The sequence below is a fragment of the Mytilus trossulus genome, chromosome 2 (genome assembly GCF_036588685.1).
Source record: "Mytilus trossulus isolate FHL-02 chromosome 2, PNRI_Mtr1.1.1.hap1, whole genome shotgun sequence".
NCBI lineage: Eukaryota > Metazoa > Mollusca > Bivalvia > Mytilida > Mytilidae > Mytilus > Mytilus trossulus.
Genome location: NC_086374.1, coordinates 12,251,137 through 12,267,196, shown reverse-complemented (window position 1 = coordinate 12,267,196; position 16,060 = coordinate 12,251,137). Strand labels below are relative to the sequence as shown.

Here is a 16,060-nt window from a genome sequence, read left to right as displayed (position 1 = left end):
AAACTACATGTCCGTCAGACAGGATTCACCTGACCCCGAATTTGCCTTAGATAGCACTCCACAGTTAGAAAATAAAATCAAAAATGAGCCACAAAATGTTTTATCATCTCCTATTCCTGGATTTCTAATACATTAATCTAACTGTTTGTGTTGTACATGTGCATATGTATGCAATCAGTATCTTCCATAGATTTGATTTTCAAAAGTTAAAAGGGTGAAAATTAATTCCTTTTATGTGTATCTATGGCAACATTCTGCATTTGTTTCCCATAAAATATTGCAAAAAGGGGGTGAACACGTCACATTTCCCCCGTAAATTGGGGTCAAACTAGAATTTCAATGCCTTTGAGTGATACCTTTTTAGAAACTGTTTTCCTAAATCTTCCTAATGGTCCAATAAAAAATGGGTGTCTTTCGCCTCATCTTTTCGTAAAATCCAATCACAAAGTTCGTGCGATAAAAAGTTGGAAAAAAACATTACAATAATTGCCGGACCAATGTATGGTAGGGATATGCAAATACGGATTGCCATATAGAAAACAGCCTATATTACATACATTACATAACCTTGATGTTCATATAAACCCAATACAAAAGCTATTTTAATACTCAGCTATCCAAAAATGAATTTTATTGCACACTAGCTCTCATATTTGTAAAATTCACAGGGGCCAAAATGCGAAACTACACATCTAACTGTGGAGTGCTACCTTATTTCATGGATGAAGATTCATTTTTGTGGTCAAGTCCGTATCGCGGATTAGTTAAGCTTTAGGATAAGTGTCTGTTGTTATGATTGTGAGGTGTACATTTTCGACTTCTGCAAGGTTTCAACTGACATTGAACCCATTGTCATGCATCATTTGGCAATGCTCGTTTTATGTTGTCTAGTGTTTGGATATATACCTGTATGCTATAGCGCCATGGCATTGTGTGTATGGTGTACATGTCTGTTTGCATGTTTCATAAATGACCATAATGACGTCAATTGTATTTGATATATTGAATGATAGAAAGATGTCTATGTCTGGCTGTCGGTCAGGGTTCATATACTTTTGACCTTATGTTTCGAATTAATTGGCCAGCATAACTTTTATATTTTTCAGTTTCTAAGGCACTGTAAGGATCGGAACACATTTATTTGGTCTACGGGATATTTGTAGAGATCTGTATGTCATGGTTCATCTGACCTTGCATTCTTTTTTTAACCATTGACAATCATAATTTTAAAAAAAAAGTTGCATATCCATATTATTGGCTATTAGTAAATAGTGTCAGTCTGCATGAATTGCACTTGACCGATTCTCAGAGCTGAATCTTTCAAACTTATCTAGAGATGTTTTAGTTGTTGTTTTTTAACTTTCAAAGTAAAGCGTTGAATAAAAAAAAGCTTTAATGTTCATCCTTATCAAAATAGTTACAGGCTTCAACCAGTTGCAGGTTTATCAAATGGATAAAGAAATACTGATTTCTGATTACTAGTAATAAGTCTGGTCACGCATTATCTTTCACGATAAAAATAATGCGTTGCCTGATCTTTCACGATCAAGTTTGATGGATATTCAACAAATTCAAGGTTTTCATATACAAATTAATGCTTTAAAGAGGAGAACATACCTTAATTTTACTGTACTATCAGATACACCAAAGATTACATTTCGAATATATCACGATGAACTGTGACATGACCATTATAGTAACAAAAAGCGTGTTATTTGTAATTAATTGCATATACATGCATTGCGCCTTTTGTGTTTTTCCATAAAGTACTGCATATTTTCTCTTTCTTATTTCACAGTTATGTTGGGGAAGTTAAACCATTTTGACAGACATATCTTTTTATTCAGATTTGTTCCGCGTTTTGAAAATCAAGCAATATTTTTAAAGATTCTGACCTAGAATTCCCATTAAATGTCTTTCACGATCCGTTACCAGAGATTTCACGATCGTCGCTCAATACTTGACCGCCGTTAGATATTCTTTCACGCTCATTTCTCTCGATAAACCGAATGACACCCGTGAAAGGTGTCCAAATGAATGTTTAAATATCTTATAAGCCGTTGATTATTTAGAATTCTTAAAAAGAGTAGCTCAATAACCAAGTTGTTCGAATACTATGATAAAAAGGAAAAGAAAAATAATCACGAACTATCATAAATCTTGATTCCTTTAGGAAAAGGGGTAACTGTATTTGGTATAATAAAAACATAGCATGTATTTAAGAGTTTATTTTAAAACTTGTCAATAACATGTACATTAAAATGAAGCGAAAAATCTTTTAAAACCCTTCCTTCGAAAATGTGTTCAAGTTTCGAATATAAATATCGAGGTACCACATTATTGCGAAAATTAAAGGCCAAACAATATAAAAAAAACTTTTAAATTTAAATCGATTATGCCATACTTTCTACTTTTTTCACTTAAAAATGTCTGAAAATATACAAATTGACCATCGAATGGTACAAGCGTTCACGGTTTTTTTTTTATAAAACACATTTGTTATTTCAGAACTCAATTTACTTCTCTTTTTGTTGAACACTCTAAAACCAATGCAACATATTAATCTATCATTAAGAAAATGACAATGATTTGGATTTGACTATAATAAGAGTGTTGCCTACTTTATTGAACCGTGTATTTTATCTATAATTGTAAAGTGACCTTGATTAAGACAGATATACATGTGTCCTTAGATTGATTTAAACTTACGTTATATAACTGTGTAGTCTTGTCGTAGTTATTGACCTTTTGATCCTGATAACCACGCATACGGGAAACAATCCCTTATGAAAAAAGTGGATTTTTAAAAGTCATAAATTAACATATGACGATATGTTTACGAGGATTCTTAAAAAGCTAAAAAATATTAACACTGCTAAAATAGAAATAATATATCAAGTTTATTGAATGCACTGTTACTAAAAAGATTACTATTAACATGTGCACAACAAATACGAAAGATATTTGTATTGTTCAATCCTTTCAAGGGCAATAACTCCTGACTCACTCATCTACTGTTTTCTGCATCTCGGCAACGTTGTAGATCATGTATCCTTTTCCTGATGTCCTCCACTAGAAATTTTCTCATTTCTTCCAAAGATGTCTTGAGTGACACTTCTTGTGTGTTTCATCAAAAGTATTTATTTTCTAGCATATCGTAACTTTCTTGGTCTTTTTTCTCTGTATTTTGAATTTATTGTATATATGTTCTCTTACGCGTCATTCCGTTATTAGAGATGTTAAAAATTCCAGCACGGTGAGTGCATAATCCTTTTTTCTATCGTTATAAATTGTAGTATAAGTAATAGATTTTAGAGTAAGTTCTAATTGTTGTGGTTGTGGCACTGATATTTTCTTTGTTAATTAATTGAGAATATGCTTTGGGTCGCTTTATCAGAGAGCAATTACCCATCTATAAATTGAGAAAGGAAATGTGGAATGTGTTAAAGCGAAAACAACCCAACCATAGAGCAGACAACAGCCGAATGCCACCAATGGATCTTCAATGTAGCGAGAGTTCGCGCACCCGTAGGTGTCCTTCAGATGGCCCCTAAAAAATATGTATGTTTAGTTAATGTTGGACATATGTTTAAAAGATATAACCCGGAAAGCAAACTGATTGCAGTCTAGCAAAAGCTGCGGTGACCTTCACATTTGACCTATTTTCCCGAAAATCAATGCGAGTGTGCCTCATTTAATGGGACTTTTCAACCTTTTATGAGAACGTAAGACGATAACATCGGTAAATCCTTAGTTTATCCACATTTCAAAATGGGGGCCACTTACATATATATACGATGTGTGAGACGCTAGAGTAGACCATTATTGTAAAAGAGAGACGAAACATACCAGAGGGACAGTCAAACTCATAAATCGAAAATAAACTGACAACGCCATGGCTTCATAATGTATGACAAGCTCAAGAAATTGAGATTAAATAAATGACAAGGTTACTGATTGAATCGTAAGTAGTTCACAGAAGAGATAAACCACAATCAGATCAGATATTTATAAAATGTATTTATCTCTCATTGAAATAGCTTAAAATCGTAACAGATTAATGTATTTTAATGTTTTGTCAACAAATACATCATAGGGTACTTCCTTTTAAATAAATGTAAAGGGCAGATGTCTCAGCTGCTCAACAATACTTAGAAAGAATTGTATTGTCCTTCTACGATATTACAAAGGATTGACGAAAGATACCAAAGGGACAGCCAAACTCATAGATCGAAAATAGAGTGACAACGCCATGGCTGAAAAAGAAAAAAAGACAAACAGACAAATTATAGAACACAAGACTCGAAATAGAAAAATAAAATCAACACGATCCCCACCAAAAAAGGGGACGATCCCAGGTGTTTCGGAGGGCTACGCAGATCCTACTCCACATAGGGCACCCAAACTACACATGCTGATGAAACCTTAACAAGTTTTTTTATAACACAATTGGACATAATCTTATACGATCTCATTCGATTACCTTATAAATGTGATGAAACATAATTTTCTAGAAACATTAAACACAAAACTACATACTATTAGAATTTAATAATAAATTTAGTATTAAAGCTATTAGCCAAAAGACAAGGACAAACGGATTATTAAGAACCAATATCTAAAAAAAAACATGTAAGTTGTTATTACATCTGAAGACACAACTGAATGAAAACAGAGGAAATGTCTGAATTATTTTAAAGGAACTTTACTATAATCTGTCACCAGAAATTTACGGAATTTATAACAGTCACAGGTTGAACAAACTGTTGTGTATCTAGATTCACCGGAGGCAGTCTCATGGCCAGACACCAAAATGATTCTTTAACATAAAACACGGCTGATACTGCTGTTAAATAAATAACCATTACTTCTCAGTAGTTAAATTTAAAATAGATGCAATAGGTAATTTATGAAATATATAGTGAATTATCATATGTATTTATCATAGTTATCACTATTACAATGCAAATAACAACATGTGATCAATATTGATAATATTTTATTTACACACAGTGCAAGGAAGGGGTGGTCTAAAACACTCTTCCTTTAAGAACATCAATTCTCAAAATATGGAGTATACGTGTGTTTTATATTTATTACTGTGTTACGTATGTGTAATATTTGGACAAGATCCCGCGTGTTCTGGCAGAGATCAGTGTTCATGTGTGACTACTGACAATCAAGTTATAGATCTCAGTTCATTAGGAAAAACAGATGGAAATGCGATGTAAGTCCTTTCTAGCATTTTTGGAATTTTAGGTTTGTGTTAAAAAGTGAAATTGTATTCTTAAATGTTTTGTTTGTTTAACCGACTCCAAAGTTAAGATAACGTGTATCACTTCAAAGATCTTCAGAGTACAATAACTGTTACATATATGGGGCCTCCAGTGCTTATTGGTAAATGTAAGAAAAGAAGTTTATCTACTGTATCAACAGTATACTTTATCACTGAGTTTGTGAGTTCGAAATGGCGAAAGCGTTTGACTCCAATCTGAACTAACTTCCTGTCGAAGGTCGATGGGTTTTTCCATGCATTTCAACTTCCCTTATCAAATATCTATGACCGACACGATATAGCCCATAGATCCTGGAACAGAGTTATCCTTCTTTCATTTTCTTTGTCTACAAATAGATAGATATAGGAAGATGTGGTGTGAGTGCCAATGAGACAACTCTCCATCCAAATAACAATTCAAAAAGTAAACCATTATAGGTTAAAGTACGGCCTTCAACTCAGAGCCTTGGCTCACACCGAACAACAAGCAATAAAGGGCCCCAAAATTACTAGTGTAAAACCATACAAACGGGAAAACCAACGGTCTAATCTATATAAACAAATCGAGAAACGAGAAACACGTATATATTACATAAACAAACGACTGTACATCAGAGTCCTTATTATGCACAATGTTTAACATGAAAATTGTTTATATACATCTTCCAATTATTTTTCATGTATCTTATACATAAAATAGTAACTTGAGATGAAATTACATATCGAAAAAAATGGGCATTTTTACAGGTCCAGTAGAGATTTGGTCAAGTTTGAAAAGGTCAAAAACTAAAAAAAAAAAAAACTAGTATGTCTGGAGCTGTCAAGCTGCATTACATACGCCCTCAACATAAAATTGTCCTTATTTGGGTTAGAGCCTATAGACTTTTCTATAATTTGTCCCAAAAGTAGTACATGTACACTACACTGTAAAACTCGTTTTTTGATAGAGCAGGTGCAATTTTTAAAAAAAAAGACCGTATTTTGCTTCCTATGCTATATTGACCAGTAGAAATTTATAACGACCAGAGAAAAACACCATACCTCACGACAAATAGCAGCACGATAAAATAAACTTATAAGATCTTAAAATAGTGTGATCGTACATTAGAACAAATAAAAACTATTGGGTTCTTTCACACATAGGTTTCCAGATTTACAAGCACCAGATGGTTACATGTATTCATACAATCCATGTTATCCGTTCACAGAAATTCAATGTGTTGACCAGGCAGTAAGTATACTTAATTAGGCAAAATATCTGTAGGAAGGCCGCGATTGACTGGACTCCAGACAAGCATATTCTCGATTTGCTCCAAGACATTCAATCAATTTATTCCGAAAGTTAAAGAAGATTGCTTGTGTCATTGAAACAATAAAACATCTTGTTATTTATATCTAAACCTATTTCATAATTATTTACAAAAAAAAATCAGAAGATGTGGTTTGTTTGACAGTAAGAGACCCTTATACGACATTTTTCAAACAGTGCCCAAAAGACAAAGATGCTTTCTGTTAAATGCCATATTGGATCAGACACAGTTTTAAAAACAGCTAACTTTTTGTTCAATTGTTGAACTACTAGTAGTCTATTTTTGTGGGAACAAAAACCGTTACAATCGAACAACGGAGGGCCGAAATACAAGTGACAAGAAAGGCTAATATCAGCCACTTTTGCCAGGATATCTTTTTCAAAACAAATTCCCCCCCCCCCCCCCCCCCCGAGTAAGTTTATAAATTAACTCTCTTTTGCAGCGGTCACACCTAGCCGATTATCGAGACCGTTTGAGATTAGACAGCGCAACGACATAAAAATTGAAAAAAAGGTCTTATACGTTCGTAACAGAGTCACATGGCTCGAGAATGGTACACATAGGTCGGATAATCACTTCCGATAGTTAGGTTCTTCTCGTAACATTCGGGAAATTCAGCTAAATGTCTCTTACTATTCGGATTTCAATCGTTAGTATCATATGTTGTGACATATTCCATTGTATCAGATCAAAATCGTAACGTTGTTCTGTGTTGTCTAAATGATGTCCTGCTGAACTTGTCGAGCGTTTTCCTTCTGCGTTGGTTCACTTTATTGTCACAGTCCGGTCCATTGGTTTATCTCTGTCGGGACGTGTCTCTAACAATAGCTGTTGTCATACTTGAATATTAAAAAGTTTTACATTTTTTTTAATTTCCTGTCACGAATCACTGGATCTTGTTTGATTCCTGTTTCATGGCATTGTAAAATTTCTGATTGAAGTTATTTTAAAGGTTTGTCAAGTTCCAGTAGACAGAACCACATCTTATCCGGCTGGAGATGCTGTTTCTGCTGTGTTCTCAAACGATGGCATCAATAACCGTATTACGTATTCTTCAACAGATGGCGCTGGCACGACAAGGTAATACAATTGTAATTACATTAATATTATGTGACATAAATACATTTTTCTAATTGACTACATGATCATATGGGAAAGAATGTATAATAACAACAATGTTTGGATATAAAAGTTCATCTCTCCATCATGGTTAAGTTACCTTCTTGGTTAGTGTCGTGGAGGTATATGTTGAGTTTCTTAGTGAATTGTAAAATCTAATCATGTTATCGATTTACACACAAAAATTATTTTGTTTGGCAATTTTATCTGCAAATACATGTACAAACAATATATTTGTCTTAAAGGTACTAGAACAAATTCTTAGCAACATTTGTGTCATTAAAGATGGACGAAACCTGTGTATTCATAGACTAATTCAGTTTTTCTTATAAATTCCAATGGGTATCACGACCTCACAGTCTTAACCCAATCGATCTTTAAAGCAGGTATATTTTCGAGTGAAACTAATTTTTAAGTTTCCCAAAAGGAATTAAACCCTAAATTCGTTGCATCATTGTTTTTTTTTGTTTGTTTTTTTTGCTTTAAAAGACTTTAAAAGTCATTGCAGGTCAAAACTATACCATATCTTGACTTGTGCTGAATCAACAAACCTCCTTCTGGTTTCAGGAAATTTGACAGTACAAAACCAGTACATTTGATCTGGGCAAAAGTCCTAATATGCATTCCTGTTATAACTTCAGATATTTATTTTGTTGCTCAAACGAAATTTTTGACAAGGGTTCTACAGTTGTCTCAAGTCCTTAAGCGTTCATGATATACCAAAATAACCCACATTTTTCTTTTTGACAAAGCTTTTCGTAGGAGCCATTTTGTTTAATATTTGATACTTCATTTCATGTTCTTTTTTAGAGGCTCCTAAATAGTAATTATTATAATACATCTCTAATTAGAATGTGGCGTTTTTGTCTGATCGCCTGCCAATCCATGCAAATATCATACCGTACAGGGTTTACTAGAATATGTATGCATAATGCTTATTTTAATAAAGGTAACCAAATGCATAATTTTATTAAAAATAAACATAATTTACCTTGATTCATTTACAACCGATTTGTTGTATGTGTTGTATGTTTCAGACAATCACAAGTGACACTGGTATGTGATCCAAGTGCAAGTACTCCCGTAATGACACCTCTTGGTGAACAGGGAAGCAGCATATATGTATGTAATCTTCTTATTGTATAATAGAAATTGATTAATGGGTAAAAACAAATATTAAAATACAATTTTACTTAAAAAGTCATGTTTGATGACACATTTAATTCAAAATGATAAAACATATAATGATTGATATATATGGATTGGAAATATTATATATGTTCATGTTAAATACTAGCAATAAAAGCATCTAAATGATAACAGCCAACAGTAGCTTTCAAATATATTGACAGATTGATTTTCTTTGCATGATTTTAATTCCGTTAAGTCTACCAGGAGTAAATCATGTCGGTAATGGTACAGTATCGTAACACTGACCTTGAAATTTATATTTAGCAAGAGTTGAATCGCTTTAATAATTGCTTTCAAACCTTTAAATCTTGTTTTTTTTATTTCCAAACTTTAGATTAATAATAGCTATATTGTCTTTTTGTGGTGTTTACACCTTTCTATTTTACTTTTGCCACACCAAATCAATTGTCTTAAATCTTTCAGTACTTAACATTGACTTCAAAATGTTGTTGCCCTGGTGGATGTGCCGATGGTCCTCCACCGACTGGCCCTGGCCCAACGAAGAAACCCGGAGAACCAGGAGAAATAGATGGTCTAAGTATAGGCAGTATTCTTTGTATTGTGTAAGCTTATTACTTAAAAATATGTGCATTGAGACATAATAAACAGCTTCACCAAGAACGCATTATACGCCTTATTGTGAATATCGAAATTGTTGCAAGAATAATATAGCATATTTTGAAGGCACTTTATCATAGTTATGTTCACTTATTTCGACAATTATATGAAGTATCAACTGAATCAAGTTGTGATACATTATATAGAAAATTTACTCAAATCTTACAATCAAAGTAGCATAACTCCGGATGGAAAAACCGGAAAATTGAGTAAATTTATATTTTTCGTTGTATCATCAACCCCAACAATAATAAAAAGTTTGGAGGAAATCAATCCTGGAATTCTAATCGCTATTTGTGAAAAGTTGTCTTAAAAGTAATCGTTAAAGTTCTGTAACTCTGAACCGACAAATCGAAAAAATAAAAAAAAACAAGGAAGCTTCCATTCATAAATCCCCACTACAATGTAAAGTTTGAAGGACATTAATTCAAGAATACTGCAGTTAGTGCACGATTTATGAAATTGGATTTTTCTGTTAAATTGCCATTTGGTCTCTTGTGGAGAGTTGTCTCATTTGCAATCATACCACATCACCGTATTTTATATATAACAACTGTTTTAAACGGTCATCCTGAATTTTCAGTGAAGTATGAGCGTTCGCTCTAGTCTATGTTTGAGGTCTCATTGTGACTCGTTAATCGTATAAAATAATAATAAATGCTGTTTATCTTTATTTGTCTAGAGTCCTCTGTGTTGGTGTTGTTTACTTGATCGGAGGAGTTTTGTTCATGAAATTTGGAAAGCAGGCATCAGGGGCGGATTTAATGCCAAATAAAAAATTCTGGTCAGGTGTTCCTACAAATATAAAGGTATTATATATATACGTTCATTAGTACAAATGTACATTAGTACACAATTCATGATCATATATATTATTAGTTTCATTTTCTTGAAATGGCAGTGATCGTGAGACTCAAGTTTCACTTTAATCAAGTTTTATTTTACAAAGACAATCCTATATCTTACCAGGATCATATATATAGATGCCTCCCTGGCTACTAACCTAATATTGAATATACACGGTCTCCACGAGGTCGCTTTAAACCAATCATATTCCGAGAAATGTATAGGAGGTAAGATAAATATAGATATACTGTTCCTAGATCTTATCAAATCTGTTTTTGTAAAGTATTGTCTTCCCGTTCTCTTAACTGGTCGATATGTTTTCCGTATGCAGTTACCTTAACCACGAGTGAGAGCTTTCGAAACTGCACAGTGCAAGCGATTAGGCCGGGGGAAATGTGTGATGACAGTATGCACATGTATGAGTTGTGTTTTAAATATAAGAATCTTTTGTTTTTTTACTTTAAACTGGTATTTCATTTGTAAAATGTAAGAGTTTGGATTCAATTTGATTCATAGTTTTCATGTTTTTTATTTGCAGACTGGATTCCAATTTACATATGGAAAAGTCCGCGGGAAGTCATCTGCTGAATATTCATCGATATGATAAATTTGATACATTTATTAATATGGAAATACTGCATTATACTATTGTTATAATATTGTACATTTCAGCTTTGATAAATATTTGCATGTTTTATTTTACGAACTACATCTTTGTACTTGAAAGTTACGTGCAATAATACGATGATGTCATATATTTCTTTTATCAGATATTGTGATATATATTTTTTTTAATCGAGTGAAATGAAATGTGCCAATAATATTTCAAATCCATTCCAACTATTTTTTACTTACCATTTGTGCTTACCCATTAAACCAACCTTTATAAAAAAAAAACTTCAACAAATTGTTACCGCCGCAGCCGGAAACCACTATATTAAAAACTTCAACAAATTGTTGAAACCGTCGCCAGAAACAGCACTGCATTAAAAACTTCAACAAATTGTTGACGACGCTACCAATAATAGCACTATATTAAAACTTGTAACAAATTGGTGACGCCGCTGTTATATAGCCATTCTTCCCCCATGCCAGTTTTTCCACCGGGGGAAAGACTGACATGAGCCAATATTTCCCCCATGGAAATTTTGGATAATTGCCATTCTTCCCCCGAGGAAATTTGACAATACGTATACATATAGCCACTTTTCCCCCATGCCAATCTTTCCCCCTATATTATAGATATCAGCATATATATGTACACGTCTGAAAAATAAACCGAACGGTGTTAGAAATAGGTCTATAGATACAAATTTTTAGCTCTTTTACATTAATACAACGGTTCTGTCTACAGGTTTATCAGTCTGTCTATGTTTCAACTAATCTGCCTTTCTTTGTGTCCCCTAGTCTTTCTACATTCTCAACTGCATGTATGTCGATCTATATGTCGAGAAGTCTGTCTACATATTCACCCGTCTGTATATGTCCACTAGTCCGTCTATATTTTCACTAGCTTTGAAACAGATTTCAGTAACTGCGAGTACTTTTATTTCGGTGCTTTGTTTCTATTGTTTTTGTGTAAGTGATCATTATTCGACGTATCAACATTTTTAGTGAAGCCAATTGCAACTGATACTTTTTTCCTTGCGGTGTGTTGTCCTAGGTTGGGTTCATTGGCGAGGGTTGAGTTTATGGCCACCACATTGTTTATGTACCAATGTCTATTCCAAAGCCAGGAACATGTATATTCGGCTGTATACTTCGGCTGTTGTTTGCTCTATGGTCGGGTGGATGTCGCTTTGACATATTCACCATTTCCTTTCTCAATTTTGATTTTATATATATATTACCTGGTACAGTGGTTGTTGTTGGTTCATGTCATATGAGTATGTATTTTTTGTAAATTATTTTGTAATCAATAAGCCTGTTTGTTTTGCTTGTTTTGTTCCCTAATTTGTATGGTCGGAGCATTTTATAGCCGACTATACATTTTTTCATTTTTGGAGGCCGTACGGTGGCCTTTTCTTACTTAATACCAGGTCCGTGTAACTCCGGTGAATATCATCGTGGTCGACACTATACATACATCTTTAGGGCAGGTGGAATATTTTTGTAGATCTTATACAGCGAGTCACAATAACGGAGGTAATTCCTGTACTTTCACGTTTCCACTGCATGTCTCCCATGCTGGTTGGAGAGGGGGTACATATCTCCCCTAGGTTTGATGAAGTTTCATCCTTATCGAACTTCTATTCTTCTCCTGAATGAAAGCTTTAAAGGCGATGAGTATTTTTCTTTGTCCATGCCTTTGATGGGTACTTTTACCTTGTGGTACAAAAATGATTTATCAAGTAAAGTTAAAATCTTCAAACTGACCAGAAGTGGTTTAAGTAGTTATATTCAGTAGGTCAATGATATTAAGGGTTTACGAATGGGAATGGATTGTATCACTGCATCAGAATGTGCTTCGTGTGTATAAATATAACTTGTATGTATACATGGTACAGTGGAGATCAGTTCTAACCTCTCATTAGAACTGTCAGAATAATCTGTCATAGAACTGTTCTAACCTGTCCTAGAACAGTTCTAGCTAGAACAGTTCTACCCTAGAACTGTTCTAGGTAGAACTGTCAGGATCAGTTCTAGGTAGAACTGACTAAATCAGTTCTAGGTAGAACTGTCAGGATCAGTTCTAGGGTAGAACTGTCTAAAACTGTTCTAGGTAGAACTGACCAAATCAGTTCTAACTGTAGAACTGTCAGCAGAACTGACCAAATCAGTCAGGACTGAAGAACAGTTCTAAATGACGTCACTGCAGAAAGGGCACTTTAGAATTTACAAGAAAAAATCAGCTCCAATTACTTTACTATATATAATAGCGGATTTTTCTATATTTTTACCGATCAAAATTTACATTTACAAATATCGAAGTGGATAGGAGGTTATCCAACTCATCGGAGAAATATTTTTATAAGATTGCAAATGAAACATCATTGTTTACGTTTCTTCGTTCCCCGTCTTTAACAGTCTCTTCATAAATATAACTCTGCATTTAATTCATGGAAATCAGGGACGTATCTATTTTAAGTCCTTGTGGAAATTTAATCTTAATTTACCTTGTTTGCCTTGGATTTACATTCATGATTTAGGATTCTGTTTTGACAAATGTTCAAACGAAAATTGTACAGTGGATGGATTATGGGATTAATGAAATCAGTGTTGTTAAACGTAAAAAAAACTATGTTCATTTGCATAAGCTCGTTGCCAAACTTATCCATAACGATTATGAATAATATATGGGAGTCCTGAAAGTCTGAAAATATACTCGATCTGAACATAAATGAAATATTTGCCACTGGACGTTAGGCTACAAACAAAACCAATCATTGGCCTTCTTCAAATTATATATTAACAGTATAGTCAGTATACTATTCCAAGAAGAGAACTTCTCATACATGATACATACATGTACTTTTCATTTTAAAATAAAGTATATGAATCAGTCTTGTGAGTGTTGGATTATGCCATGAAATAGTTTTGTTTAAAAAAAAACCATCATGAACTACTGAATGACTGACTTTAAAAGTCACTTTTGTGACGGTTCAATATTTAATAATTTAAGTTTGGATGTAACGGGTCTTCTGACGTTATTTTGTTATCAACACCCATAGACATAAGTTAGTCATGTGAAATCAACGTTTTTTTATAGATTGCCAAGGGTTAAACGTTTTGTTAAAATGAAATTTAGAATTAAATTATAAGAAATGACTGTAATATTTTTCTGTCTATTCGAAATAACGTAAAAAATGTGGTGCACACTGTTAAAAAACCCATTTATCAGTGTGCACCAAATTTTTTATGTTATTTCTTCATAGACAGAAAAAATATTACAGTCATTCCTTAAATAGTAATATTATCGATACAGAGAGGAAATAATGGCGCTCTAAAATGATGTGGATAAAGTTTGGTGTCCTCTTTATCATACAATATCTGTCCTGACTTAGAAATATTATTGGTTTACAATGAAGCCATATACATGATATATATTTACACGATAAAGAATATATAGATATAGGAAGATCATGAAGATGTGGTGTGAGTGCCAATTAGACAACTCTCCATCCAAATAACAATTTAAAAATAAGTAAACCATTATAGGTCAATGTACGCCCTTCAACACTGAGCCTTGGCTCACACCGAACAACAAACTATAAAAGGTCCCATATGTTCAGTTTTGGTTGATGCGGTCAAATAATTTTGTTATTAAAACGACTCAGTCTGATATATCGAAACTTCTGAAATTTGATAACAATTCAATATTTTGAATAAAAAGAGGACATGCTGTCATTTGAATTATACAATCCATCGTGATCGGTTGTTGTCTGCTCTATGGTTGGGTTGTTGTTGCCCAGAAACATATTTTTGTTCCATGAGTCAGTCTGAGGTATGAAAACTAGCTGATGTTTGTTTCTGATGCGATATTTCGAATAAAAGTAGGAAATGATGGCACTCTCAATCAATGCAATTTTTTTTTTGTGGTTGTTGATTTCCGATATTGCAGTTATTTATAAACTACAGTCCCTCTCGACCTAATATTATAGCTGATGTACTGTCCAACTATATAGACTTGCATAAAAAAAAAAAATATGGTCATTTTTGGTTGATTCGGTCAAACGATTTTATTACACGACTCAGTCTGAAGTATGAAAACTACTGATATTTGTTTACGATTCAATACTTTGAATAAAAAGAGGATATGCTGGCACTATCAATTCATGCGAACAAAATTTTGAAGTCATTGTTTTCCAATATTGCTGTAACTTGTATATTATAGTCCATCTTGACCTAAAATTAAAACTGAATTACTGTGCAGCTATATACTAAGCAGATTTGTAGAAAGAAAGAGCAAATAAGGTCAGTTTAGATTGGTGCGGTCAAAATATTTTATTACACGACTCAGTCTGAAGTTATATAGATTTGCAGGAAGAAAGAGCAAATAAGGTCAGTTTAGATTGATGCGGTCAAAAGATTTTTGTATAACAAGTCCGTCCGAGGTATGAAAACTACTTGTAAAAAGATATCACATTTGTTTACAATTCAATATTTAAAATAAAAAGAGGACATGCTAGTACTATAAATTGAGTGCAAATAAAATTTTGAAATCATTAATGTTTTCCAATATTATTGGTATCCTTGCCTAACTGGATTCCTGCAGTTTGCAGCTAAATGTATATAGATTTATATGATGAAATCAAATATGATCAGTTTAAGTTAATAGTGGCTCAATGGCAGATCCAGAGCGGTGGGGGGGGACCCCCTTTTTTCACGATCAATGCATTTGAATGAGGACATTTAGTTGGACCCCCCCTCCCCTTTAAAACTGCTGGATCCGTCCATGTTGTTTGGGCCAGAATAACATATTACACAAAGATTAAGGTCAGATAATTTTTTTTATGTAAAATGAGCCATCCTGACTCCCCAAATGACAAATGTAAAACAATTGAAATAAAAATGCCCCCCTTTTTCCCAATATTAACGGCTTAATCTCTGTTCAAAAATGAAAGAAAAACAAATAATTTGTGTTACACATCAACAAAAGAAAATCACTGAATAACAGGCTCCAGGCTTGGAACAGTCACATACATGCAGAATATGACGGGGTTAAACATGTTCTCTTGCCGACGAAAAATTTGAAATAAAA

General features: G+C 33.4%; 1 protein-coding gene across 1 annotated transcript; it reads left to right on the top strand.

The window, feature by feature from the left end:
- The first annotated feature begins 5,002 nt into the window (after window positions 1-5,002).
- LOC134704905 (uncharacterized) lies at window positions 5,003-11,049 on the top strand. Its single transcript, XM_063563690.1, has 7 exons — window positions 5,003-5,227; window positions 6,419-6,506; window positions 7,538-7,665; window positions 8,742-8,826; window positions 9,319-9,458; window positions 10,196-10,322; window positions 10,898-11,049. Exons 1-7 carry the CDS (start codon window positions 5,070-5,072, stop codon window positions 10,961-10,963), a joined length of 792 nt encoding a protein of 263 aa, XP_063419760.1. The 5' UTR covers window positions 5,003-5,069; the 3' UTR covers window positions 10,964-11,049.
- Window positions 11,050-16,060: the final 5,011 nt, after the last annotated feature.

Coding starts and splice junctions, on each gene's coding strand:
- LOC134704905 (XM_063563690.1), top strand. CDS start 5,070: ATGGAGTATACGTGTGTTTTATATTTATTACTGTGTTACGTATGTGTA. Junction 5,228..6,418: donor AAAACAGATGGAAATGCGAT/GTAAGTCCTTTC, acceptor TTTCACACATAG/GTTTCCAGATTTACAAGCAC. Junction 9,459..10,195: donor GGCAGTATTCTTTGTATTGT/GTAAGCTTATTA, acceptor TTATTTGTCTAG/AGTCCTCTGTGTTGGTGTTG.